The sequence below is a fragment of the Aplysia californica genome, unplaced genomic scaffold (genome assembly GCF_000002075.1).
Source record: "Aplysia californica isolate F4 #8 unplaced genomic scaffold, AplCal3.0 scaffold00340, whole genome shotgun sequence".
Lineage (NCBI taxonomy): Eukaryota > Metazoa > Mollusca > Gastropoda > Aplysiida > Aplysiidae > Aplysia > Aplysia californica.
The window spans coordinates 762707-787733 of record NW_004797610.1 but is presented as its reverse complement, the minus strand read 5'-3'; the positions used below and the strand labels follow the sequence as shown (position 1 = coordinate 787733).

The 25027-nt window shown below is 40.4% G+C and overlaps 1 protein-coding gene across 1 annotated transcript; it reads left to right on the top strand.

Annotated features, from left to right (window-relative positions):
• The first annotated feature begins 76 nt into the window (after positions 1-76).
• LOC101855199 (N-chimaerin) lies at positions 77-22856 on the top strand. The gene is made up of 12 exons (XM_035970927.1): positions 77-1640; positions 3996-4051; positions 6491-6522; positions 9515-9628; positions 13466-13727; positions 14828-14989; positions 16147-16231; positions 17463-17636; positions 18391-18468; positions 20165-20302; positions 21552-21663; positions 22229-22856. The coding sequence occupies exons 1-12, from the start codon at positions 1091-1093 to the stop codon at positions 22404-22406; spliced, it is 1941 nt and encodes a 646-aa protein (XP_035826820.1). The 5' UTR covers positions 77-1090; the 3' UTR covers positions 22407-22856.
• The last annotated feature ends 2171 nt before the right edge of the window (positions 22857-25027 follow it).

The following is a 25027-nucleotide window of genomic DNA, read 5'->3' as shown; positions in this document are numbered from 1 at the left end:
CCCCTTCTCTCTCTCTGTGTTTTTCACAAGCCGATTTTTGTTCATATCCTGTTGAGTGGTAGAGAAGATCCTCACATGTTACTGAGTATACAGTGTGGAGGGATATTTGTCTCCTTGTTCTGCTATCCATGTCATACGGCATTATATTTCCTACTCTGTTATTGTGCAGTGTTGCTCGCCTGTTGTTTTGAGCTTCATTGTTTGAGACGGCAGTTTGATTCAACACCATTAGGATCACACTATCACTAACAAAATTACAGCGTTGTTTTAGAGAGAAGTTTTTTTCCAGCTCATTTCTCGAGGAAGGGGGAGCTGATGGTCCTTGTTTACGCTCCGACCAGAGGTGTCTTTGCACGTTGACGTTTTGTCGATTCATTCAGGAAGTGACAGTGATAGGCTGTCCGTTCGGATGAGCATCACTTTTGTGATTCACTGCGGAGTAGGAATCACATGATTGTTTAGATCTTGAGCAGCTCAGGGTTTTCCCAGTTTCTGCCCATGAGGTTGGTGTAGCGTTGATTTTGTCCACACATTAGACCAGTTGTTACTAGTCTTGTGGAGACAAGGAACTTGATGTGTTGCAGTCAGTCATATCATTATTATCTGCAGTGTTCTTTGCTTACTTCAGTTTTGTCTCGGAGATAACGTTTCGTGAAGCTAGTTCGGAATATCGTTGTGGTGTTGAATGTGTTTGCACATTGGACCAGTTGTCTGTCTAGTTGAGACCCGCGACTTGATGAATTGTAGTCATATTATAATCTGTGCGAGTGTTCTTTGTTTACTTCATTTTTACTCCAGAGATTACTTTCGTGTTTTGTGAAGCTAGTTGGAGGGATTTGTGAAATTTGTTTCTTGCTAAAAAAGTTTGTTTACGTGAAGTGGCTACGCACTAAGCTGTCATCATGTCTGCATTCGGCTATGGTTAAGTTCTGGAACATCTTGGGAGTATATATATAATATTTTCTTTGGCGGTAGTGGTGGAGGTGTGTGTGTGTGTTTGTGTGTGTGTTCCTTTGTTGGATTTATGTGAACCTGATTCCTCGGTCTGCTTTGTTAAGTTTGGGTTTGGTTTGGTTGTTAGCCTTTTGGAATGATGAGTTCAAAGCCTGTGTTCAAGTCTCCGTCCGGAAGCGACAGGGGGCCCGGGGCTCGGTACCCTCCTCCCGTCATGCGGAGACGCATAAACGTAACGGAGAACGAGATGGCCGCCAAAATGTCGCCGTCGGAGAGGAAGGCCGCCGTGTGTTGCCTGTCCACCGACACGGCCTTGGACTACACGCAGGGTCAGCGCCCCGAGGACAACATCAAGGTCATCCCTTGCCGACGATCCGCTAGTCTGCAGCAGCATAAAACCATCGGTGTTGGGGATGCGCATCGATTTGGCGTGGGGGATGCGGGGAGGGTGGGGCAGACCCACGCGATGCACTGTCGGAATCGGTTGGGAGGAAGTGGTGGCGTCGGCGGCAGTCAGTTGACTAAACTTAGGGCTGACTCGCCGACTCCTGCACTCCCTGGGGAGGGGAGTGGTCCGTCCAGGCCTGTTCCCGCAGCCCGCCAGCGATCCAGAAGACCTTATGATTATGTTTCTATTGTTCCAGATGGCGAAGACACCCAGTGTGCGCCGACGTGGAACACATACCGTAAGTTGGTACATTTTCTGTTATTTATTTATTTATTTAAAAAAATTATTCTTTAAAAAAAATAAAATTTATTTTAAAAAAATAAATATTTATTTAATTATTTATTCATCCATTTATTCACTTATTTTTTTGTTATTTATTTATTTTTAAAAAAAATCTTTCTTTCTTTCTTTCTTTCTTTCTTTCTTTCTTTCTTTCGTTCTTTCTTTCTTTCTCTCTTTCTTTCTTTCTTCATTTATTTATTGAGTATTTGTGTAATGTATAATAACATTTTTTAAAATTCTAAAAGAAAAAAACATGCACATACACTGTAGACCTAAAAAGGCATACACATTATGATATATCATATAAAATCATTTTCGATGTAATTCTCTTTCACTTCACGGTTGGTGGTTGTCTGATGCCCTGTTGTGGTTTGCTCAGGCTTCTTTTCTTCTATCCAGCGTGTGTGTCCTCTTTATCTCTCGTACGTGGGTGGTTGGCGGGTGCTCTGTTGTGGTTTGCTCCTTCTTTTCTTCTATCCAGCGTGTGTGTCCTCTTTATCAGTCACAGTGAACTCCTTTTTCTTACAGCACCCCGTTATTAAAGTGATTTCTGTGGGTGGTTGGCGGGTGCTCTGGTGTGGTCTGCTTTTTCTTTACTATCAAACATCTATTGTCTTTGTCTCCCCTCCTTCTTTTTTGTGTTTGTTACTCTATTGTAACACCTCTAATTCTTCTGGCGCTCATAATACCTTTTATGCGGTTGCGAGCGCCGTAAAATGTCTACTAAAACTAAACTAAAACTAAAAGTGATTTCTTGTAGCAAGATAAAATTATAGATGTTTTTATGTCCCCATCAACCTAATTTAGGATAGTATAGCAAGCAGGCTACTTAATCCCTGCCTTGTGGGTGGTTGGAGGGCGCTACTGGTAGGTCCTACTTCTTAACATTTTCCCTGTGTCGTTTCTGTCTTACTTTTCCCCAGCTCTGAATGATCATTATTGTGTTTCTGTGTGCTTCTCTTTACTCAAACTCTGGTGTGGGTGGTTGGCGGGTGCTCTGGTGTGGTTTGCTCCTTCTTTCCTCTTAAACATCTATCGACCTTATCTCTCCTCCTTCTTTTTTTATGTTTGTTGTTACTCTCTTGTAACACCTCTAATCTTCGGCACTTATATGACCTTATTGTGTTGCAAGTGCCGTAAAACTCTTTACTAGACTAAACTCTGGTGTTTCTTGTCTGTCTGTCTTACCTTATCCATCATTAACCATTATTGTGTCCATGTTCTTATCTTCACCTAAACAGACAAACTAAAAACAAACAAACTAACAAACTCATCCTGGCTGTGTGAGTCAACACACACAATCAGGTTATAATGTTCCTTGTGTTATCTATCTACCTAGGCGTTAAAAGCCTTTGAATACTTGTCATCCTTTTATCTGTAACCTCTTTATGACACACACGCACGCACACACACATGCACCCACACACGCGTACATACACACACACACACACGCACACACACACACAGATATACACACACACACACATACACACACACACATGATAACATACCCACACACACCCCCCTCTATTTGTGAGTGTTCTGGTGTAATTTGCTTCTTCTTTCTTATCAAACTTCTGTCGTCCTTATCATCTCTCCTCCTTCCTTTCTTTGTACATTACTCACCAGTAACACCTCTAATCTTTGTCACTTCAATGACCTATTTGTGTTGCAAGTGCTGTAAAACTCTTACTTAAACTAAAGAAAAAAACCCATTATCTTTGCCAATCGAGCAGTCTTAACGTTATATTCTCTTTACCATCTCTCCTTCTTTTCTTTGTATGTTACTCTCTAGTAACACCTCTAATCTTTGTCACTTCTATGACCTCTTTGTGTTGCAAGTGCTGTAAAACTCTTGTCTTAATTGAAACGAAAGAAAAAGAACTTTTCACAATCGAGCAGTCTTAACGTTATATTCTCTTTACCATCTCTCCTTCTTTTCCTTGTATGTTACTCTCCATTAACACCTCTATAAGTTTGGGCATTTATAATATGACCTATTTGTGTTGCAAGTCCCTTAAAACTCTTACCCAGTGGGTGGTTGTCGGGTGCTCTAGAGTGGGTTGCTTCTTCTGTCCTATCAAACATCTATCGTCTCTATCTCCCCTCCTTCTTTTTTGTGTTTGTTACTCTTTTGCAACACCTCTAATCTTCTGGCGCTCATATGAACTTATGCTGTTGCGAGTGCCGTAAAACACTTATTAAAACTAAAACTAACAGTGTCGTAAAACTCTTACTAAAACTAAAATAAACTAATACTCTTACCCAATTTGAAGATTGTCGGTGATGCGTGTCTCTTTGTCTGTTTCAGTATACCAGCTGCAGCAAGAGGCGCCTAAGCCAGTGTGCATTCAGTGCCAGCTCGAGGTGAGACTAGTCATGTGACAGCTCATTTGCATATATAAATAGAAATGTGAAACGTGCTGACAAAATGAGTCATTTCTGGTAATCCACGAATGGAGATATTGGCCAAAATTCGATTGACCCTGGAGTCAGTCACATTTCTAGATTTTCAGTCTAAGTCATTTTTCTTCAAGGAGAATGCATGTCTTTTAATATGTCAAACTCACAGTAAAAATTGAACGTATATATTTCCATAGAGCTAAAATCCATGAAGTAACTTATTTTGTCAGCACGCCTCACATATATTGACAGCATTTACAGTTATTGGTAAAAAATCATAAGAAAAAATTTTGTGCCCCAGCTCAATAAATTTACATTGAACTCTTTAGACAAAGACTGTTTGGTGCCAATTAAGTTGAAGGTCTGCCACGCCATGGCGGCTGACCGTAAGTCCTGCCGGATTGATCAGGGTCTTTTGTGAGTTCCTCCTCACTTGAGAGGGGGGGGGGGACGGTGGTGGTGGGGGGCAAGATGAATGGTAGAGTTATACAATATTGAAGTGTATGGGTGGGTGGATTGCTTCATGCAGCAGTGCCATTTACATCAAAGAATTTTTCGGTGGTAAAGATTTGTGTTGCGACGCCTTGGAATCATGCGCTCGTCAGTTTTTGAGCATATGGAGTTATGGGTATCACCTAAAAGCTTATTCATTTGTCTTGCTTTCAAAGCAAAAAAATGCTCATCTATCTTAAACAGAAGCCAAGATATTTGCGACTGAAGGAGATAGACTATAGGGTCACCTGGTTTCAGTTATAAAATTAGCAAGAAAATGTCCGTCTAACTTTGGTAACTTCAATAGCTTGAGAGTCCTTGAAAACTGAAAAATTACATTTTTAATGCTTTCAATATACGTTCTTAGGTCAAATTTACATGGTAATGTGTTATAATGTGGACATAAAAGATGTTGAAGCGAAAAACACAAATTCCATAAAAATTTACATGCTGGCAGAAAAATGCCTGTTTCTTCAATTTCATTATTTTGACGAGTGCCTAATTTCACCACGCTGCCTCACATTTAAAGATAATGATTGACAAGTAAATCGCAACAGCAAGAGACCAGATGGGACTATTTTCAAGGAATCAGATAATTTTTAATATGGCCAATGACAATCCCAAGCCTGTATAAACACAAAGGGAAAATGTAAAAAGATCATTACCACAAGTCACAAACCTGCTCAAACTGGTACCTCCTGAACTAAACCAGAAACGCAGCGGTAGATCTTCAACTAAACCAGTTGTCAAACCAGTCCAACAGTAGACCTCCAACTAAGCCAGAAACATTGCATTAAACCTTCAACTAAACCAGAAACATTGCATTAGACCTTCAACTAAACCAGAAACATTGCAATAGACCTTCAACTAAACCAGAAACATTGCATTAGACCTTCAACTAAACCAGAAACATTGCAGTAGACCTTCGACTAAACCAGAAACATTGCAGTAGACCTTCAACTAAACCAGAAACATTGCATTAGACCTTCAACTAAACCAGAAACATTGCAATAGACCTTCAACTAAACCAGAAACATTGCATTAGACCTTCGACTAAACCAGAAACATTGCATTAGACCTTCGACTAAACCAGAAACATTGCATTAGACCTTCGACTAAACCAGAAACATTGCATTAGACCTTCAACTAAACCAGAAACATTGCAATAGACCTTCAACTAAACCAGAAACATTGCAATAGACCTTCAACAAAACCAGAAACATTGAGTTAGACCTTCAACTAAACCAGAAACATTGCATTAGACCTTCAAATAAACCAGAAACATTGCATTAGACCTTCAACGAAACCAGAAACATTGAGTTAGACCTTCCACTAAACCATCACCAACTGTTCTTTACCTCTTGCAAGTTGTAGAACAGTTCTCCTTGTTATATTGCAACAAGTTTAGTTGAAGATATGTGTATGTTAACATTTTCATCATGTGTGTGTGTGTATATTTGCTTAATTATTATTATGAAATATTGTTATTATTATTATTATTGTTATTATTATTATTATTATTATTATTATTATTGTTATTATTATTATTATTATTATTATTATTATTATTATTATTATTATTATTGTTATTATTATAATTGTTATTATTGTTATTATTATTATTATTATTATTATTATTGTTATTATTATAATTGAGTATATGCACTCATCATAAATGCATTGATTATCTTTCCACTTATTCATCAATATGACACACCTTCAGGAACCCATTGAATATTGTAAATGTAGTGTTGACTCTTTTGGCGTTTGGGTTTGGCTTGTAAATTTGTGTTTTATTAATCTCAGCTCAGGTGCCGGATCCATTATAGACATTGTAAATGTAGTGTTGACTCTTTTGGCTTTTGATTTTGGTGAGTAAATTTGTCTTTTATTTTATTAATCTTTGCCCAGGTGCCAAACCGCCCCAGCCAGTACGGGAAAGAGTGAGTATATATTTGTATTTTTGTTATAATTCCTGTTGCTGTTAATTGTTGCGTCTTTTTGAACAAAGCGTGGAGGGACTGTTCCGTTGCAGACTCTTTGGAACTTTTTGGAACTCCTTGTGACTAGTAAAAAAAAATCAGTTTCAATGATTTTTTAAGTGCCAGAAAGTTGACTGGCTGTCAAACACATATGGTCACACACACACACATAAGCACACACACTCACCTGTAAGCTAGAACACACACATTCTTGTACTCACTCTTAAAGATACACACACACACACACACACATTGGCTCTTGCACACACACGCACACACACACACGCACACACACACACACACACACACATACATACACTCACATATATTCACACACACACACTGGCTTTCACTTACATACACACACATACACACACACACACACACACACACACACTCACACACACATGCATGCACACACACACACACACACACACATACACACTCTGGCCCTCTCATGTCACCGGCAAGCCCTTAAAACGTGCTACGCCCAGAAAGCAATAATTTTTACGAAAGAGGAAAAAGTCTTACATTCTTTTAACAATTGGTTGCTTTTAAGGACAAGCGGGCTAACCCAAATTTCGGGTGTTTCCAGAAATCTTGACCAACACCAAAAGTGGGCATTAACCTACCTATAGGAGAAGTTTGGTTTCATTGGTGTGTATATGTGAGTCAGCGCAGTGGAATCAGGCTCTCGTCAATTTTTGAGCATGTTGAGTTATTGGTATAATCTTTAAGGTTGTTCACTTGTGTTTATTCGGGTCAAAGAAATATCCATTTATTATGAAAACAAGTCGAGATATTTGCGAAAGAAAGAGGTGGGGGTCACCTGTTTTCAGAGGTAAAATTAGTGAGAAAATAGCCGCCAAAGATTAGTTATTTCCTTAGCTTAAGAGTCCGTTGTAACTTAAAATTTACATTTTTTGTGCCTTTAATCAAGGTTTTTCAGAAAAATTCACACAGAAATGAGTTTTTTAATGAGCATGGAAGGTGTTGAGCCAAAAAACAAAAATTTGATCAAAATTCACAAACCTGCGAAAAAATGGAAGTTTCTTCACTTTGATTATTTTGACGAGAGCCTGATTCCACCACGCTGCCTCACATATTTGTTTTGTTATGTAGAAAACTCTCCTTGTCTTTTAAAGAAACTGAATAAGATGCAAAAACTTTTCCTTCGAATTTTTCAAAACAGCATTTTTCGGGATAGCCCCTTGTGCTTAAAAGTGAATAATTGTACCTACAATATCATTTTTGTTGTTGTTGTTATTTCGTTGTTGTTTTTTTCACCATTTAGAATTTGAATTTCAACAAAGTATTTCTTGAGCAAATTCAACCAATATCATAGATTACTGAAACTAAAAAAAAAAAAATGGCGTTTGACATTTAACAGCTAGGCAAAAATATTTGTATACTGACACTCTCTTGCACTTGAAGAAAGGAAGGAAGTAAAAACTATGTTGCCTTGATTATTTGCAAGCGTTTTTTTGACGAAATCTGTCCCGTATGTTTTAGAATTCACCAACCAGTGGGCTTGCTCCACATCATTTCTCGGCCATCATTTTTTTAAATACAGTGTACGCAGTTTTTACAATTTTGCAGGAGAGCCCAAAGAATGAATACTGCCATAAAACTCTTACCAAAACTAAAAACATAACCTATCGTCTTTTACGTTTCCTCCTTCATTTTTGTTTTTGTTACTCTCTTGAAACATATTTTTATTTTTGTTACTCTCTTGAAACATATTTTTGTTTTTGTTACTCTCTTGAAACATATTTTTGTTTTTGTTACTCTCTTGAAACATTTCCAATCTGGTTATATTACCTTATTGTGTTGCAAGTGCCTTAAAACGCTTGATGAAACTAAAGTACCTTTAATCTTCAACACTTGTATGACCTATTTGTGTTGCGAGTGCTGTGAAACTCTTACTAAAGTGGATGGTTGGCGGGTGCTCTGGTGTGGTTTGCTCCTTCTTTCCTATCAAACATCTATCGTCCTTATCTCCCCTCCCTTCTTTTTTATGTTTGTTACTCTCTTGTAACACCTCTAATCTTCTGGCGCTCATATGACCTTATGCAGTTGCGAGCGCTGTAACACCTCTACTAAAACAAACAAAACTAAAAAAACTCTTACTAAAATCCAAACCCCTTTTATCTTCGTCATTCGTATGACCTACCTGTATTGCAAATGTTGTAAACCTCTAACTAAAACTTAGACATCTCTAATCTTCAGAGCATATTTTACCTATTTGTGTTGCAAATGCCATGAAACTCAAATGAAGACTAAAAAGTATTAGAATTGTAATTGTAAATGGGCTGATTCATCAATGTCATGCCCATAACTGTGCCTGAACTGCAACAGCGAACTGCTGTTTTTTCTTTCCTAATCCTTACTATCGTAATTTTTTCTCTACTTCTTTTGTGTGTGCGTCACCCTCTTGTGACCCGATATTTCCGGGGTGCCTTGAAAGTCAAAGCAGACTTTGTGCTGTTGAAGCTAGAGAGGTGAGCAGAGTAAGCCTGATTCCCTGTGAGGACTTCTCTGTTGACATCCACCACTTGGAGCTCATATGACCTTGTGCAGTTGCGAGCTCTGTAAAACCTTACTAAAACAAACAAACAAACTCTTACTAAAACATAAGACTCCCCCTCCCTCCCCTCCCTTACTCTCAGGTCCCTCGGCTCCCTAAGCAGACAAGAAGTGAGCCTTAGTGTGTTGCAAGTGCCGAATGACCTTAGTGTGTTGCAAGTGCTGTAAAACACTTACTAATATAAAAAAAAACTTTTACTAAAACACAAAGCATTCTCCTTCCACCCTTCAAAGTTCCACGGCTCCCTAAGCAGACAAGAAGTGAGCCTTACTGTGTTGTGAGTGCCGTAAAACACTTACTAAAACAAACAAACAGACTCTTACTAAAACACAAAACACTCCCCACCCTCCCCTCCCTTACCCTCAGGTTCCACGGCTCCCTAAGCAGACAAGAAGTGGACCGCCTGCTACAGGGAGGTGATGGCTGCTACCTGGTGCGGAAAAGTGAGCGTGCTCCCGACGCCTTCACGCTGGCCATACGGTGAGTGAGTGGGGGCGCATTTCACGCCGTTTTGGACACTTTTAGGTCGTGAAAGTGGCGGCGTCTTCATATCTCAGCAGTGTTTTTTTTTTCTTTCTCTGTGATAGGGCATCGGTTTTTGTGAGAGCCGAGTTGATAGATTGTTCCTTCATCTTTCTCACTTCTTACTCCATCTGTGTCTGTCTCTCACTCTATACCTGTAACTCCTCAGGGAAGTGCTACTGACTGAAGTGGCTTTAGGCCATTCCCAAAGGAGGAGACATTAACATGTTTTTATGCACAGTAGAATATTGTAAATCAGCTGATTCATCGATGTCATGCTCATAACTGTGCCTGAACTGCAACAGGGAACTGCTGCTTTTTCTTTCCTAATCCTAAATATCGTCATTTCCTCTACTTCTTTTATATGTTTGTCACACTCTTGTGACCCACTATTTCCGGGGTGCCTTGATAGTCGAAGTAGACTTTGTGCTTTTGAAGCTAGAGAAGTAAGCACTAACGACTTCTCTGTTGACATCCACATCCCATATGACCTTATGCAGTTGCGAGCGCTGTAAAACCTCTACTAGAATTTTAAAAAATTTCACCTATAAAATTCATGTATCAATTTCCATAAGGCAAAATTCCAAGAAGTAACTCATTTTGTCAGCACACCCTAGTGTGTGTGTGTGCTGTACACAAAAGACTGTGCTCTGTATGTGTCATATGTCTCTGAGCTCTTTTACAGTGCAATATGTACAGTATACACGGCGGTCTGTGTTCTGTGTCATATGTTGTGTGTCACTGTGCCCGCCCTGTGCTGCGTAATGTGTATATTCCGTGTACGCTGTGCCTGTGTCATGTTGTATATTGTTGCGTTGCTTACCGTGTCGTTGTGCAGTCCCCCGCTAAGATGACAGTAGGGAGGGAGAGGGATCGTGCGACATCTTTTGTTTCCTGTGCTGAAGTGGCTTCCTTGTTTGAAGACAAGTGCCCCCACTCTCTCTCTCTCTCTCTCTCTCTCTCTCTCTTTTTCTCTCTCTCCCCACACACACACACACACATGCTCTCTCTCTCTCTCTCTCTCTCTCTCTCTCTCTCTCTCTCTCTCTCTCTCTCTCTCTCTCCTCTCCCCACTCGCTCACACACATGCTCTCTCTCTCTTTCTCTCTCTCTCTCTCTCTCTCTCTCTCTCTCTCTCTCTCTCATTCTCTCTCTCCCTCTGTCTACCCCCCCCACCCTGTAAAAAGTCTGTCAAGGCCTGATTTTGTTTCACCATAACAGCAGGAGAGGGTTTGGGTGGGAGTGGGGTGGATTGTTTCTGTCTCTCCGTTGTTGTTTCTTTTGCTTTCGCTCTCTTCTTTCTTTCTCCCCTTCCCTCTCTCTCTCTCTCTCTCTCTCTCTCTCTCTCTCTCTCTCTCTCTCTCTCTCTCTCTCTCTCTCTGTCTCTCTCTTTCTCTCTATCTCTCTCTCTCTTCTCTCTCTCTCTCTCTCTTTCTCTCTCTGAAAAGTCTGTCAAGGCCAGAGTTTCATGACAACAGCATGGGAGGGTTTGGGGGGGGCGGGGGGCTTGTTAGTTTCACTGTCATTCTCTCTCTCTTTCTCCTCCCCCCTCTCTCTTTCATTCACTCTTCCCCCGTCATTGTCTGTCTCTGTCTGACTCTTTCCTTCAAACATCTATTGTCCTTATCTTTCCTCCTTCTTTCTTGTGTTTGTTGCTCTCTTGTAACACCTCTAATCTTCGGCACTTATATGACCATGTTGTGTTGCAAGTGCCGTAAAAAACTCCTGCTAAAACTAACAATTCCTGCTTTTGAATTAATGAGATATACATATGTACCTATATTTTTAGTCAGAACACTATGTACTGTTTATATGTTACTAATATGCTGTAAAGCGCTCAGAGCCTGGGTACTTTAATTTGGGTTGGATGCTATATATATGTCTTTAGTGGCCTAGTTGTTGTTGTTATTGAGTGCTCTATAAATAAATCCCATTTATGAGGCATCATGGTGAAATCAGGCACTTGTCAAAATAATGAATTCAAAAGAACAGCCATAAATGTGAGGCAGCGTGGTGGAATCAGGCTCTCGTCAAAATAATGAAATCGAAGAAAACAGCAGTTTTCTCCCTGCTTAGCAATTTTTATCAAATTTTTCTTTTTTGGCTCAACACCTTTAATGTCCATTTACAAACACATTCCTTTGAGGATTTCACCAACAACGTTGATTAAAGGCACAAAAATATAAATTTACAGTTTCCATGGACTCTACAGCTTTGGAATTTACCAAGCTTTGGCGGCCATTTTCTCGCTAATATTACCTCTTAAACCAGGTGACCCCCACCCCCTTCAATCCAAAATATGTCCACTTCTATTGAAGATGGCTGGGTAATTTTTTCATTGAAAGCAAGACAAATGAACAAGCTTTAAGATGATACCAATAACTCTACATGCCCAAAAATTGACGAGAGCCTGATTCCACCACGCTGCCTCACATATTGTGTCCACTTGTTTGGCAATTTTTGTCAGATTTTTTGTTTTTGGGCAGATCTCATTCCTGCATGGATTTAACTGAAAAACATTGATCAAAAGTTTTAGAAAATGTACCTTTGCTGTTTCCAACATTCCTACAGTTTTGGAAGTCACCAAATTCTGGTGGCCATTTTCTCTGTAATCTTACCTCTGACTCAAGGTGACCCCCCCCAGCCTGTTCTATCACAAATTTCTCAATATCTATTTAATTATGATAGGTCTGTATTTCTTTTTTATTGAAAGCAAGGCAAACAAACAGGCTTTAAGTGGGTGGTTGGCGTGTGCTCTGGTGTGGTTTGCTCCTTCTTTCCTATTAAAAATCTATCATCTCTATCTCCCCTCCTTCTTTTTGTGTGTTTGTTACTCTCTTGTAATACCTTTAATCTTCGGCACTTATATGACCTTATTTATATTATGTTGCAAGTGCCGCAAAACTCTTACTAAAACTAAACAATCACAAATATCTCAATATCAGTTTCAGACAGTCTGGTGTTTTTTTTCATCGAATGCAAGGCAAACGAACAGGCTTTAAGATAATATCAATAAATCCTCATTCCCAAAAACTGACAATCCCCTGTTTCTGTTGCGTCATGTTCTGTTTATGTGTTACTGGTGTATATATGTGTTACAATATGGTGGAATCAGGCGTTTGTCAATTTTTGGGCATATGGGATTATTGGTATCATCTTAAAGCCTGTTCATTTGCCTTCCTTTTGGTTAAAAAAGTATCCATCTATCTATGTTGAAGAAAAGTAAAAATGTTTGCGATTAAAGGAGGTCAGGGTCGCCTGGTTTCAGAGGTAAAATTTGCGAAAAAATGGCTGTCAAAGTTTGGTAACTTCAATAGTTTGAGAGTTCTTGGAAACTGAGAATTTACATTTTATATGCCTTTAATCAATGTTTTTCAGTAAAATCCACACAAAAATGTTTTTAAATGAACACAAAAGGTGTTGAGCCCCCCCAAAAAATTGAAAAAAATTGCCCCCCTGGCCAAAAAAGTGCAGATTTCTTGTGGTGTTGTTGTCGATCCAGCAACAGCTGAGCTCTCGCCCTTCTGTCCAATGCCTTGTAGTGATAAGTGCAGGTTTGCTGCAGTGCAGATTTCTTCAATTTCATTATTTTGACGAGCACCTGATTTCACCACAATGCCTCACATATTATTGTAAAGCGCTCAGAGCCTGTGTACTTAAATCGAGGCTGAGTACTTGTAAATGCCATATTACATAATTCAGTATCACCTTTTTCCTCTCAGATTTGACTCGAAGACTTGAGTGTTTTCAAATTCCATATTATTATATCTTTTGTTATCATTGTCTTCCTCTCAGATTTGACTCGGAGACAAAGAACTTCAAACTGTACTACGATGGCAAACACTACGTGGGTGACAAGCGTTTCGACAGTATTTACGACCTCGTGGCCGATGGACTCATCCACTTCTACATCGAGCTGCGGGCGGCAGACTACATCAAGACGATGTCGCAGGAGTCCAAGTACGAGCAGCTGTACATGGCTTACAACACCAAACGCAAGCGGCCGGCCAAGTCTTCCAGCAAGACGGAGGGGAACCTCAATGGCGTGTCCGCCGAGGTAGGGGAAAAAACATTTTGTTCTTACAGTTGTGGAAAAGTTGATAGAAGTTTACTTTAGCCCTTCATGAGTAACAAAAATAATCTCGACGATGATGATAACGATAGTAATAATAATAATAATATAAATAATAATAATAACAATGATGATAAAGAATAGCCTGCCGAATCCTTTAGCGAGACGGAGGGGAACCTCTCAATGGAGTTTCTGGTGAGGTAGGAAACTACTTTTGTTCTTGTAGTAGTGGAACAGCTAATAGAAATTTACTTTCACTGTGTGTGTGTGTGTGTCTGTGTGTGTGTGTGTGTTTGTGTCTGTGTGTTTGTGTAACTGTTTCTGAGACACCTATGTCGAACTTCAGTCTTTTAACCCTATCCGTACGGCGGGTTTTACTATTGTATCTATACGACGTGGGGAACTGTGTTCCACTACTTTCCAAAGAGGAAATTTACTCGTTAATCCGATCCGTACGCTGCATAGCAGTCTGTCAAAATGATTTTTTGAGAAATACTGAAAGTTTCAAAGTGATCTTTGTGCTAGAAGTATTCTAAAATGTGAAAAATACAACCCTGTGGCTACAAAATGGCCGCAGGAGGTATTGATAGGGTTACAATAAAACTCCAGACTGTATGATTTGTCCATGCCCTCCTCTACTCACTGTTCTACCTTGTATATGTATGACATTCTATCTGTCAGTTTGTTTGTCTGTCTGTGTATGACATATACTGTATGACTGTCCATGCCCTCCTCTACTCACTGTTCTCCCTTGTGTATGTGTGACATTCTATCTGTCAGTTTGTTTGTCTGTCTGTGTATGACATATACTGTATGACTGTCTGTGCCCTCCTCTACTCAATGTTCTCCCTTGTGTATGTGTGACATTCTATCTGTCAGTTTGTTTGTCTGTCTGTGTATGACATATACTGTATGACTGTCCATGCCCTCCTCTACTCAATGTTCTCCCTTGTGTATGTGTGACATTCTATCTGTCAGTTTGTTTGTCTGTCTGTGTATGACATATATTTTATGACTGTCGGTGCACTCCTCTACTCTCTGTTCTTGTTTGTATCTATGTATATGTGTGACATTTTATCTGTCAGTTTGTTTGTCTGTCTGTGTATGATATATACTGTATGACTGTCTGTGCACTCCTCTACTCACTGTCCATTCTCCTCCCACAGACGGGCTCCGCCTCACAAGACTACGAGCAGTCCGGACCTGCCACAGACGTCAACGATTATGAGAAGGCTCACATCTTCAAGGTAAAGACTTAAGAGTAGAGTGTGGGTGATTGCCGGGTGCTCGGCTCTTAGTAAAATTAAAATCATAAGCACTTATACAATCTAATTGTGTTGCAAGTGCCATAAGACTCTTGCTAAAACTAAAATCTTTGGCCCTTGTGTGACCTTATTGTGTTGCAAGTGCCATAAACTCTTACCAAATCAAAAGATCCTAGAACGCTCAAAAACATATGTCGACTGTTCAGTGTATTTCAAAATAGCAGCAGATGGTTACTTTCCCTCCTGTGTTGTTTCTGTCTGTCTTACTTTTGTCTTACTTTTGTCTTACTTTTTCCCAGCGCTAAATAACCATTATTGTGTGGATGTGTCTTTCTTTACTCAAACAAACAGTGGGTTGTTGGCGGGTGCTCTGGTGTGGTTTGCGTGTTCTTTCCTATCAAACATCTATCGTCCTTATCTCCCCTCCTTCTTTTTTGTGTTTGTTACTCTCTTGTAACACCTCTAATCTTCAGAACGTATATGACCTTATTGTGTTGCAATTTCTGTAAAATACTAAAACTAAACAAACAGACTCAAAATGGCTTATGGAAGTCTCACACCAATCAGTCAATTGCATTCAGGAGCCTTGACCACTGGTGTTTTCCTGTTGTTCGTGGGTGGTTGGCGGGTGCTCTAGTGTGGTTTGCTTCTTCTTTCCTATCAAACATCTATCGTCCTTATCTCCCCTCCTTCTTTTTTGTGTTTGTTTTTTTCCTGTAACACCTCTAATCTTCGGCACTTATATGACCTTATTGTGTTGCAAGTGCTGTAAAACTCTCACTAAAACTTTCCCGTTGTTCCTGTTCTCAGTGGCACAACTTTACCGGTCCCATAGGTCATCATGAGACATTGATGGTCAAACTATTGGACTGATTGAAAAAAACATTTTTTTTTATTTATTTAGTTATTTATCCACCTTTTTATTTATTCATTTTTTAGATTATTTTTTATTTATTTGTTTATTTATGTATTCTATTTCTCTATTTATCTCTTCATTTATTTATTTGTTTATTTATGTATTCTATTTCTCTATTTATCTCTTCATTTATTTATTTGTTTATTTATGTTCCTTCTTTCTCTGAATGTCATATAAGAATAAAGAGTTCACCAGTGTTTTTCTCCATTGTTCCCGTCCCCAGCTACAAAACTTCATCGGTCTCCACTGGTGTTACTTCTGCCTCAACTTCATGTGGGGACTGCTCGCCCAGGGGGTCAAATGTCAAGGTGAGCGATGATGGTCGGTTACTGCCAGGTCAAGGTTGTTAGTTTTTTTATGATTAGACTATATCGGAAGGAGGTCAGGGTCGCCTAGTTTTAGAGATGAAATTAGTGAGAAAATGGCTTCCAAAGTTTCGTAATTTCCTTAGCTCGAGAGTCCTTGGGAACTGAAAGTTGACATTTTTGTGCCATTAATCAACGTTTTTCAGTAAAATCCATACAGAAATGTGTTTTTAAATGGATACAGTTTAAGGTGTTGAGACAAAAAAAGAAAATTAGAAAAAAAATTTCGAACAGTCAGAAAAATGCCAATTTCTTTGATTTCACTATTTTGACAAGCACCTGATTCAACCACTATATAGTTAATTTTAATTTTTTGATATTCTGTCCATCTGTCTGTCTGTCTGTCCGTTTGAAAAAAATGTGTGGTTTGCTTCTTCTTTCCTAACGAATATCTATTCTATCTGTTTGTCTGTCTGTCATGGGAAAAAAAATGTGGTTTGCTCATTCTTTCCTGTGAAATACCTATTGTCTTTATCTCTCATCTTTCTTTTCTCTGTATGTTACTATCTAGTAACACTCCTATTCTTTGGCACTCAAATGAACCTGTTTGTATTGCATCTGATAATTCTTCTGAAGAGTGCCTGTGTGTGCGTGCGTGTGTGCATCGCTAGATTTTAACAAACATTGAGACTGATCATCCATCTGTCCATCTATCTGTGTGTGTGTGTGTGTGTTTGTGTGTGTGTGTGTTCATCACTATATTTTATCAAACAATGAGACTAATAATCCATCAGTTTGTCCATCTGTCTGTCTGCGTGCGTGCGTTTGTGCGTGCATTGCTAGACTTTAACAAACCTTGAGACTGATCATCCATCTGTCCATCTGTCTGCGTGTGTGTCTCTGTGTCTCTGTGTGTGTGTGTGTGTGTGTGTGTGTGTGTGTGTGTGTGTGTGTGTGTGTGTGTGTGTGTGTGCGTGTATGCATGGCTAGATTTTAACCAACAATGAGACTGAAAATCCATCCATTTGTCCGCCTGTCACTGTGCGTGTGCATTCATCACTAGATTTTAACCAACAATGAAACTTATAATCCGTCCTTTTATCCATCCATCTGTCTGTCTGTCTGTCTGTGTGCGTGCGTACATTCATCGCTAGATTTTATCCAACAATGAGACTTATAATCCGTCCTTTTATCGATCCATCTGTCTGTCTGTGTGCGTTGGTCGTGCGAACAGACTGCGGCCTTCAGGCTCACAAGAAGTGTAGCGAGAAGATCCCCAATGACTGCATGCCTGACATGAAGTACATCAAGAGGATCTTCGGCTCAGACCTGACCACGGTGGTCAAGGTACACAAGTCGCTCATCCCCTTTGTGGTGGAGAAGTGTGTCAAGGAGATAGAGGCGAGGGGTGAGTCAATGGGGGATTTTTTGTTGTTTTTGTTGGGTTTTTGTGGGGAGGTTTTCTTTTCGGTTTTTTTTTCTACTTTTCTTTCTTTCTTTTTCTGTGTCTCTCTCTATGTGTGTGTCTCTCTCTCTCTTTGTCTATGTGTCTCTCTCTCTCTCTGTCTATGTGTCTCTGTCTCTCTGTCTGCCTGTCTGTCTGTCTCTTTCTTTTTTCTCTCTCTGTCTGTCTTTCTTTCTTTTTGTCTTTGTCCCTCTTTCTCTTTGTCTCTCGCTCTCTCTTTTTCTTTCTCTCTCTCTCTCTCTCTCTCTCTCTCTCTCTCTTTCTCTCTCTCTCACTCTCTCTCTCGCTCTCTCTCTCTCTCTCTCTCTCTGTGGTTGGCGGGTGCTCTGGTGTGGTTTGCTCAATATTTCCTATCATACTTCAGACATCTGTTGTCCTTATCTCTTCTTTTTTTTGGTGTTTGTTACTCTCTAGAAACACCTTTAATCATCAGCACTTATACAACCTAATTATATAGCAAGTGCTGTAAAATGCTTACTAGAACAAATCTTCTGTGGATGGTTGGCGGGTGATCTGGTGTGGTTTGCTTCTTATTTCCTATCAAACGTCTCTCATCTTTATCTCACCTCCTTCTTTTTTGTGTTTGTTACTCTCTTGTAACAGCTCTAATCTTCGGCACTTACATGACTTTATTGTGTTGCGAGTACAGCAAAACTCTTACGAAAAATAAAATGTCACATATTTTTGTCGTCTCTAGGCATAGATTTGGAGGGTCTGTATCGACTGGCGGGTTTCCATGACGACGTGGAGGCCTTGCGTTTGGCATTTGACAAAGGTAAATGACTAGAGGGAATATCAGAGGGATGTGTTGTTCTATATTTGTGAGGCAGCTTGGTGGAATCAGGCTTTCGTCAAATTTTGGGCATGTAGACTTATTGGTATCATCTTAAAGCTTGTTCAGTTGTCTTTATTTGGATGGAAAAAAATATCATTTATCTTGAATACAAGTCGAGATATTAGCGAAAGAAGGATGTGGGGTCACCTGTTTTCAGAGGTAAAATTAGTGAGAAAATGGCCGCCAAAGATTAGTTATTTCCTTACCTTAAGAGTCTGTTGTAACTGAAAGTATACATTTTTGTGCCTTTAATCAACGCTTTAAAGAAATGTCCGTGCGGAATGAGTTCTTTAATGGGCATGAAAGGTATTGAGCCAAAAAACTAAAATTTGATAAAAATTCACAAACCTGCGGAAAAGTGCAAGTTTCTTCACTTTGATTATTTTGACGAGAGCCTGATTCCACCACGCTGCCTCACATTTTGCCTTTATGGTAATATCCCAGATATACTCAGAGAACTGGAAAGGTTATGTGTCATGATGCGGTGAAATCAGGCGCTCGTCTATTTTTTGGCATGTGGAGTTATTAGTGTCAACTTAGAGCTTGTTCATTTGTCTTGCGTTCGAAGAAAAAATAATCTTTTATCTTGAATAGAAGTCGAGATATTAATTGCTGTTGAAGGAGATAGGGGTTGCCTGTTATGAGAGGTACAAATGGTCACTTTTAAGGACAAGCGGGCTCACCCAGATTTCAGGGGTTTCCAGAAATCTTGACCTGCACCAAAAGTAGGCATTGCCCTATCCATAGGAGAAGTTTGGTTTCAGTAGTGTGTTTATTTGTTTGGTTATAGAGAAAACTCTTCTTGTATTTTAAAGAAACTGAACAAGGGGCAAAAACTTTACCTTTGATTTCCTAAAAACAGAATTTTTCAGGATAGCCCCCATGTGTTTAAAAGCCACCAAATAAGTGAGAAAATGGCCCTCAAAGTTCTGTAACTCCTAAAGCTTGAGAGGCCTTTGAAACTTTTAATCAACGTTTTTCAGTAAAATCCACATAGAAATGTGTACTTTAATAGACATGAAAACTGTTGAGCTAAAAAAGAAAGATTAGATAGAAATTGCCAAACTGACAGAAAATTGCTGGTATCTTTGATTTCATTATTTTGACGAGTGCCTGATCTTTCTCGTGAGGCCACACATATGATGTTCTGCTACATTTCACGTTTGTCCGAAATTTCCCTTTGTACCAATATCCCCTTGCTTTGATGTCCTTTTGTTATAATATCACTTTGTACCGATATTTCTCAGTACCAATATCCCTTTGTACCAATATCCCTTTGTACCAATATTCCTTTGTACCGATATTTCTTTGTTTCAATTTCCCTTTGTACCAATTTCCCTTTATACCGATAGTTCTTTGTACGAATTTCACTTTGTTCTGATCATATCCCTTTGTACCAATTTCTCTCTGTACCAATTTCCCTTTGTACCAATTTCACTTTGTACCTATATTTCTTTGTACCAATTTCCCTCTGTACCTATTTCACTTGGTACCTATATTTCTTTGTACCAATTTCCTTCTGTACCAATTTCCCTTTGTACTAATTTCCCTTTGTACCTATATTTCTTTGTACCAATTTCCCTCTGTACCAATTTCCCTTTGTACCAATTTCCATTTGTGCCGATATCCCGCGCAGACGCGGAGAACACAGATGTGAGCTGCAACAAGTACGAGGACATCAACACCATCTGCAGCGCCCTCAAGCTCTACTTCCGCCTCCTCCCCATCCCACTCATCACCTGCGAGGTCTACAAGAAACTCATGGAGATCATCAGTGAGTTCTCCTCTCCCGTCCCTCCCACCTCCCCCCTCCCTTTAAAAGAAAAATGTGTGAGCACATAAGTTATAGTTATAATTTCTATAGCAGGCTTGCCAACCTTCCCGAATTTTTCGGGAAATTCCCGAATTGCCATTGTCGTTCCTGAACCCTTCCCGAAACGGTGTGGGTGTTTTATTTTAGTAACTTTAGTAGCCTATCACAGAAGTGTGTGTCTGTAGCGCTATCAAAATTCCAGAATTCAGTATCTCAAAAGTTGGCAAGCCTGCTATAGTGCCTACTCCCTTACAAAACATCTCTAGGCTCATAACACTTACAGTACTGAAGGCTCATTTAGTGAAAAACCCTCAAGTTCCACTCCAGTTTAGAACGCTGAAGCCGTGGAGGAATTTGATTAAATTAAAAAAACCGTAGCAACCCAAGAAACACGCTTTAAAAACTCACACTGGTTCATCAACCATTCAGCTACCATAAAGAGTGACTTCCTTTGGTATTTACTTCAGTGCAGTGCGTCCATCCGTTGTTTATTTATGTTTAGTCTGCCTGGTTGCATCGGCGACTACTAAAGTCGCCAGTGGTAGTGAGCGCATACTACGGCCAGGCGACTAAAGTTGTTGAAGCTACTGTGAGTGGTCATGTGCTGGTTTACTTACCATATTGTCAGTCGCTAGGAGATTTTGAGAAGTAGGTTGCTTTTGTATCTGATGTCGTTCTCTTTCAGTGAGCCCCCCGGGGCAGTGCCACTGACTGTAGTGTCTTTAAGTCATTCCCAATGGGGGGACATATCTCGTTCAAGCATAGTAGAATTGTAAATGGGCTGATTCATGTCACGCTCATAACTGTGCCTGATCTACATCACGGAACTGCTGCTTTTTCTTTCCTAATCCTTACTATTGTCATTTTCCTCTATTTCTTTTGTATGTTTGTCACTCTCTTGTGACCTGCTATTTCCGGGGTGCCTTGATAGTCGAAGCAGACTTTGTGCTATTGAAGCTAGAGAGGTGAGCAGAGTAAGTCTGATTCCCTGTAAGGACTTCTCTGTTGACACCCACCCCTTGGCGCTCATATGACCTTATGCAGTTGCGAGCGCTGTAAAACCCTCTACTAAATATAAAAATATAATTCGAGCGAGCTCCTTACCTGTCGAGCCATTAAGCCCTCAAGTATTTTTCCAGTTATCTTTCTTTTTGTCTGTCTTTGTTATATTTGACTTTCATCATGTTGTTTTGTTTTCCGTCCATGGCAGAGAACGAAGACAACTCACCGTCGGATCAAGTGCGACTGATGAAAGAGCCAATCAGCTCCCTGCCCCCGGCTCACTTCCACACACTCAAGTACATGTGTCAGCATCTGGCGAGGTGAGTCGAGAGGAGGGGAGGGAGCTTTTGAGAGGAGAGGGGGGGCTTTAGAGAGGAGGGGGCTTTAGAGAGGGGGGAGGAGGCTCTCTCACTCACACACTGCTCTCTCTCTCTCTCTCTCTCTCTCTCTCTCTCTCTCTGTCTGTCTCTCTCTGGCCCTCTCTCTCTCTCTCTCTCTCTCTCTCTCTATTCCTCCACATACTTCACACACACACACTCACACATACTCTCTCTCCTTTCCTTCGCCTACTCCCTCTCTCTCTCTCTCCACCCGTAGGGTCGTGGATCACAAAATGACCAACAAGATGTCCTTTGAGAGCCTCTCTCTCTCTCTTTCTCTCTTTCTCTCTTTCTTTCTCTTTCTCTTTCTCTTTCTCTCTCTCTTTCTCTTTCTCTCTCTCTTTCTCTTTCTCTCTCTCTCTCTCTCTCTTTCTCTCTCTCTCTCTCTCTCTCTCTCTCTCTCTCTCTCTCTCTCTCTATTCCCGCCCCCCCCCACACTCTCTCTCTTTCTCTCTCTATTCCTCCACCCACCACACACTACTTCCCTCTCTCCATCCACCCACAGGGTCGTGGATCACAAACAGACCAACAAGATGTCCTTTGAGAACCTGGCCATCGTGTTCGCCCCGACCTTGATGCGAGACGACGACACCGACCCCATGGCCTCGCTAATGGCCGCCAAGTTCGAGCAGAAGGTCACGGAGGTCATCCTGGTCAACCACGCCAAGCTCATGGGCAGATAACTCCGGAGGGCGGCGCACGCGAAGGAAGGGAGATAACAACACTCACTCTGGACCATGCGGCTGACTAACTACGCGTCTGTTCCCGGATACTTCTATCAGAGCTTCTGCAGGAGGGAAAGGCTGTTTGGAAAAGTAGTATCTGGAGAGGAAAAATGTATGTACTAAGAGGAAAATCTATGGAAAAGCTGTATCTTGAGAGGAAAAATGTATGTATTATGGGGAAAAACCATGGAAAAGCTGTATCTTGAGAGGAAAAATGTATGTATTATGCGGAAAAACTATGGAAAAGCTGTATCTTGAGAGGAAAAATGTATGTGTGATGGGGAAAGACTATGGAAAAGCTGTATCTTGAGAGGAAAGATGTATGTATAATGAGGGAAAATTTGGGAAAAGTTGTATTCTGGAGGTAAAAAATGTATGTACTATAGATGAGAAAAAAACTATGGAGAAGCTGTATTCTGGAGAGAAAAAATATGTATTATGGGGAAAGACTATGGAAAAGTTGTTTATTGGAGAGAAAGACTGTATTCTGCTAAGAAACTGTATGGAAATGTTGTCCTCTAAAGAAATACGGAATGGAAAAGTTGTATTCAAGGGAGAAAACTGAATGGAAAAGCTGTATTCAAGGGAGAAAACTGAATGGAAAAGCTCTATTCTGTTTGTGACTCATGGCTGTATTCTGCTCTAAAAGGCTGTATTCTGTTCTGAAGGGGTGTCTGTAGAAGAGGTTATGTGTTTGTGTGTGTGTATCTGTGTGTGTGCGCACATATATATGTGTGTGTGTGTGCGCGCGCATGTGTGTGTACGTCCCTCACTCCTTCCTTCCCTCCTGCTGTAGCGTCCCGTCTCATCTCCACCCGGCTCATCTGCAGCTAGGGTCTGCGCGCGGGAAGATGGTGGCAGATGTGTTTGTTTCTCTCTTTGGAGACACGTGTTCCTACTACACACACTACACGCATTTGACACACTTGGTGCTTCGGTGTCAAACGGCAAAACTATGCACTATGACTTTGTCTATAAATAACATCGTTGTCCTCTACTGATTTTGTGTGTCTGTGGGTGTTTTCTTGTTTGTGAGTGTACATGTGTATGTATGTGTATGTTTGTGTGAGTGAGTGATTGTGTTTGAATGTGTGTGGTGTACGTTGAAGAAAACATTTTTTTTGTAAAACTTTTTTTTGGTTTCTTTTCGCAAGTGTGTATACGTGTGAGGAAGTTTGTGAGAGTGTGTGTAAAAGTGTGTGTGTTTTGAAATGTGTTTCTGTTTTGAACTGAAGTGTATATTTTGTTTGTGAGAGAGTGTAAGATTACACGTGTATGTGTTTTCAACAAAACAAAATTTTACGTGTCTATGAAGCCACACTTCCGTGTTCGGACCACGATACCGTGAGCCCTCTTTATATTGAAGGCTCCCTTTTTTTGTATTATGAATGGGCACAGACGTATATCTTTCTCATATGTGGTGGTCGTACGTTGTACGCTTTTAATGTCGTTCAATTGCCGTTGCTTTGCGCTTAGCATTGTCGTAGCTTCAAGTAAGATCACAACCAATGTTCTGGCAGCTGCCACGATTAATGAGTTTTTTGTCCGCCTTCGAAATGATCTAAATTGTGTCGATAGGGGTGTAAAACTCCTAACATGTCAGAATTTTAAATCGATGGCTCATCACTCAGCAAAATCAGCTCTCAGGTTTTTTTTTTTTTTTTTTTCTTTTTTTTTTTTTTTAACACTTTGCAGTCACCTGGCGCTATAATGCGCCGCTGAAAATTATCCGTTCCGGTCACTTGACGCAGTTCTGCACCAGGCCCGAGAAGTCCGTGGCAGTCCCCCTCCCGGCTGGGTGACCAGATGGGTGTATTTTGTACTGCTGGCCGTGTGACTGCAAAGTGTTTAATTGTGGGTGGTGGGTGGGTGCTTTGGTTTGCTCCTTGGTTTCTTATCAAATATCTATCATCCTTATCATCGCTCCTTCAGTTTTGTTTTTGTTACTCTCTTATTACACCTCTAGTCTTGGGCTCTTATATGGCCTTGTTGTGTTTTCGAGTGCCTGAAATTCTTACTAAATTAAAAAGTTTTTTGGGGTGTTTAAAAAAAAAAAAAAGATTTCAAGACAACGACTGCCTCTTTGGTTTCCCGTCTTGGGGTAGGCAGTGCATTATTTCTTCTTTCGCTGAATTCTAGTCCCGCCCTCTTTCTGGCATCTGCTGATACTTCACAATCTTTGGGGGAAGGGGGGCTTTCTAACTCAGCCGCTGCAGAAAGAATGATGCTTTGATACAGTAGTCAGGATTGTCCAAAATGGCCTCCTATTGTTCTCTGTCTCTCTCTGTCTCTCTCTGTCTCTCTCTGTCTCTGTCTCTGTCTCTGTCTCTCTCTCTCTCTCTCTCTCTCTCTCCTCGCCTCTCTATCTCCGTCTCTGTACAGTCCGTGCCGGCTTTAAGCACGCCGGCCTTAAGCACGTTTCTGACTCAAGCACGCTAAACGGCTCTTACCGAATTTTTGCTATATAAATTACACGCCTATAAGCACGGTAACTTCGGCTTCAAGCACGCTTCATTTACAAGACAGTCAATATTTTCATGATGACCCATCGAAGTTCGAACACAGTTTACACCGCAGCA

Excerpts from the sequence above, each read along its gene's own strand:
- LOC101855199 (XM_035970927.1), top strand. The coding sequence starts at position 1,091 with ATGATGAGTTCAAAGCCTGTGTTCAAGTCTCCGTCCGGAAGCGACAGG. Across the intron at positions 16,232-17,462 it reads CCAGGGGGTCAAATGTCAAG|ACTGCGGCCTTCAGGCTCAC; the intron begins GTGAGCGATGAT and ends TCGTGCGAACAG. Across the intron at positions 20,303-21,551 it reads GAAACTCATGGAGATCATCA|AGAACGAAGACAACTCACCG; the intron begins GTGAGTTCTCCT and ends CGTCCATGGCAG.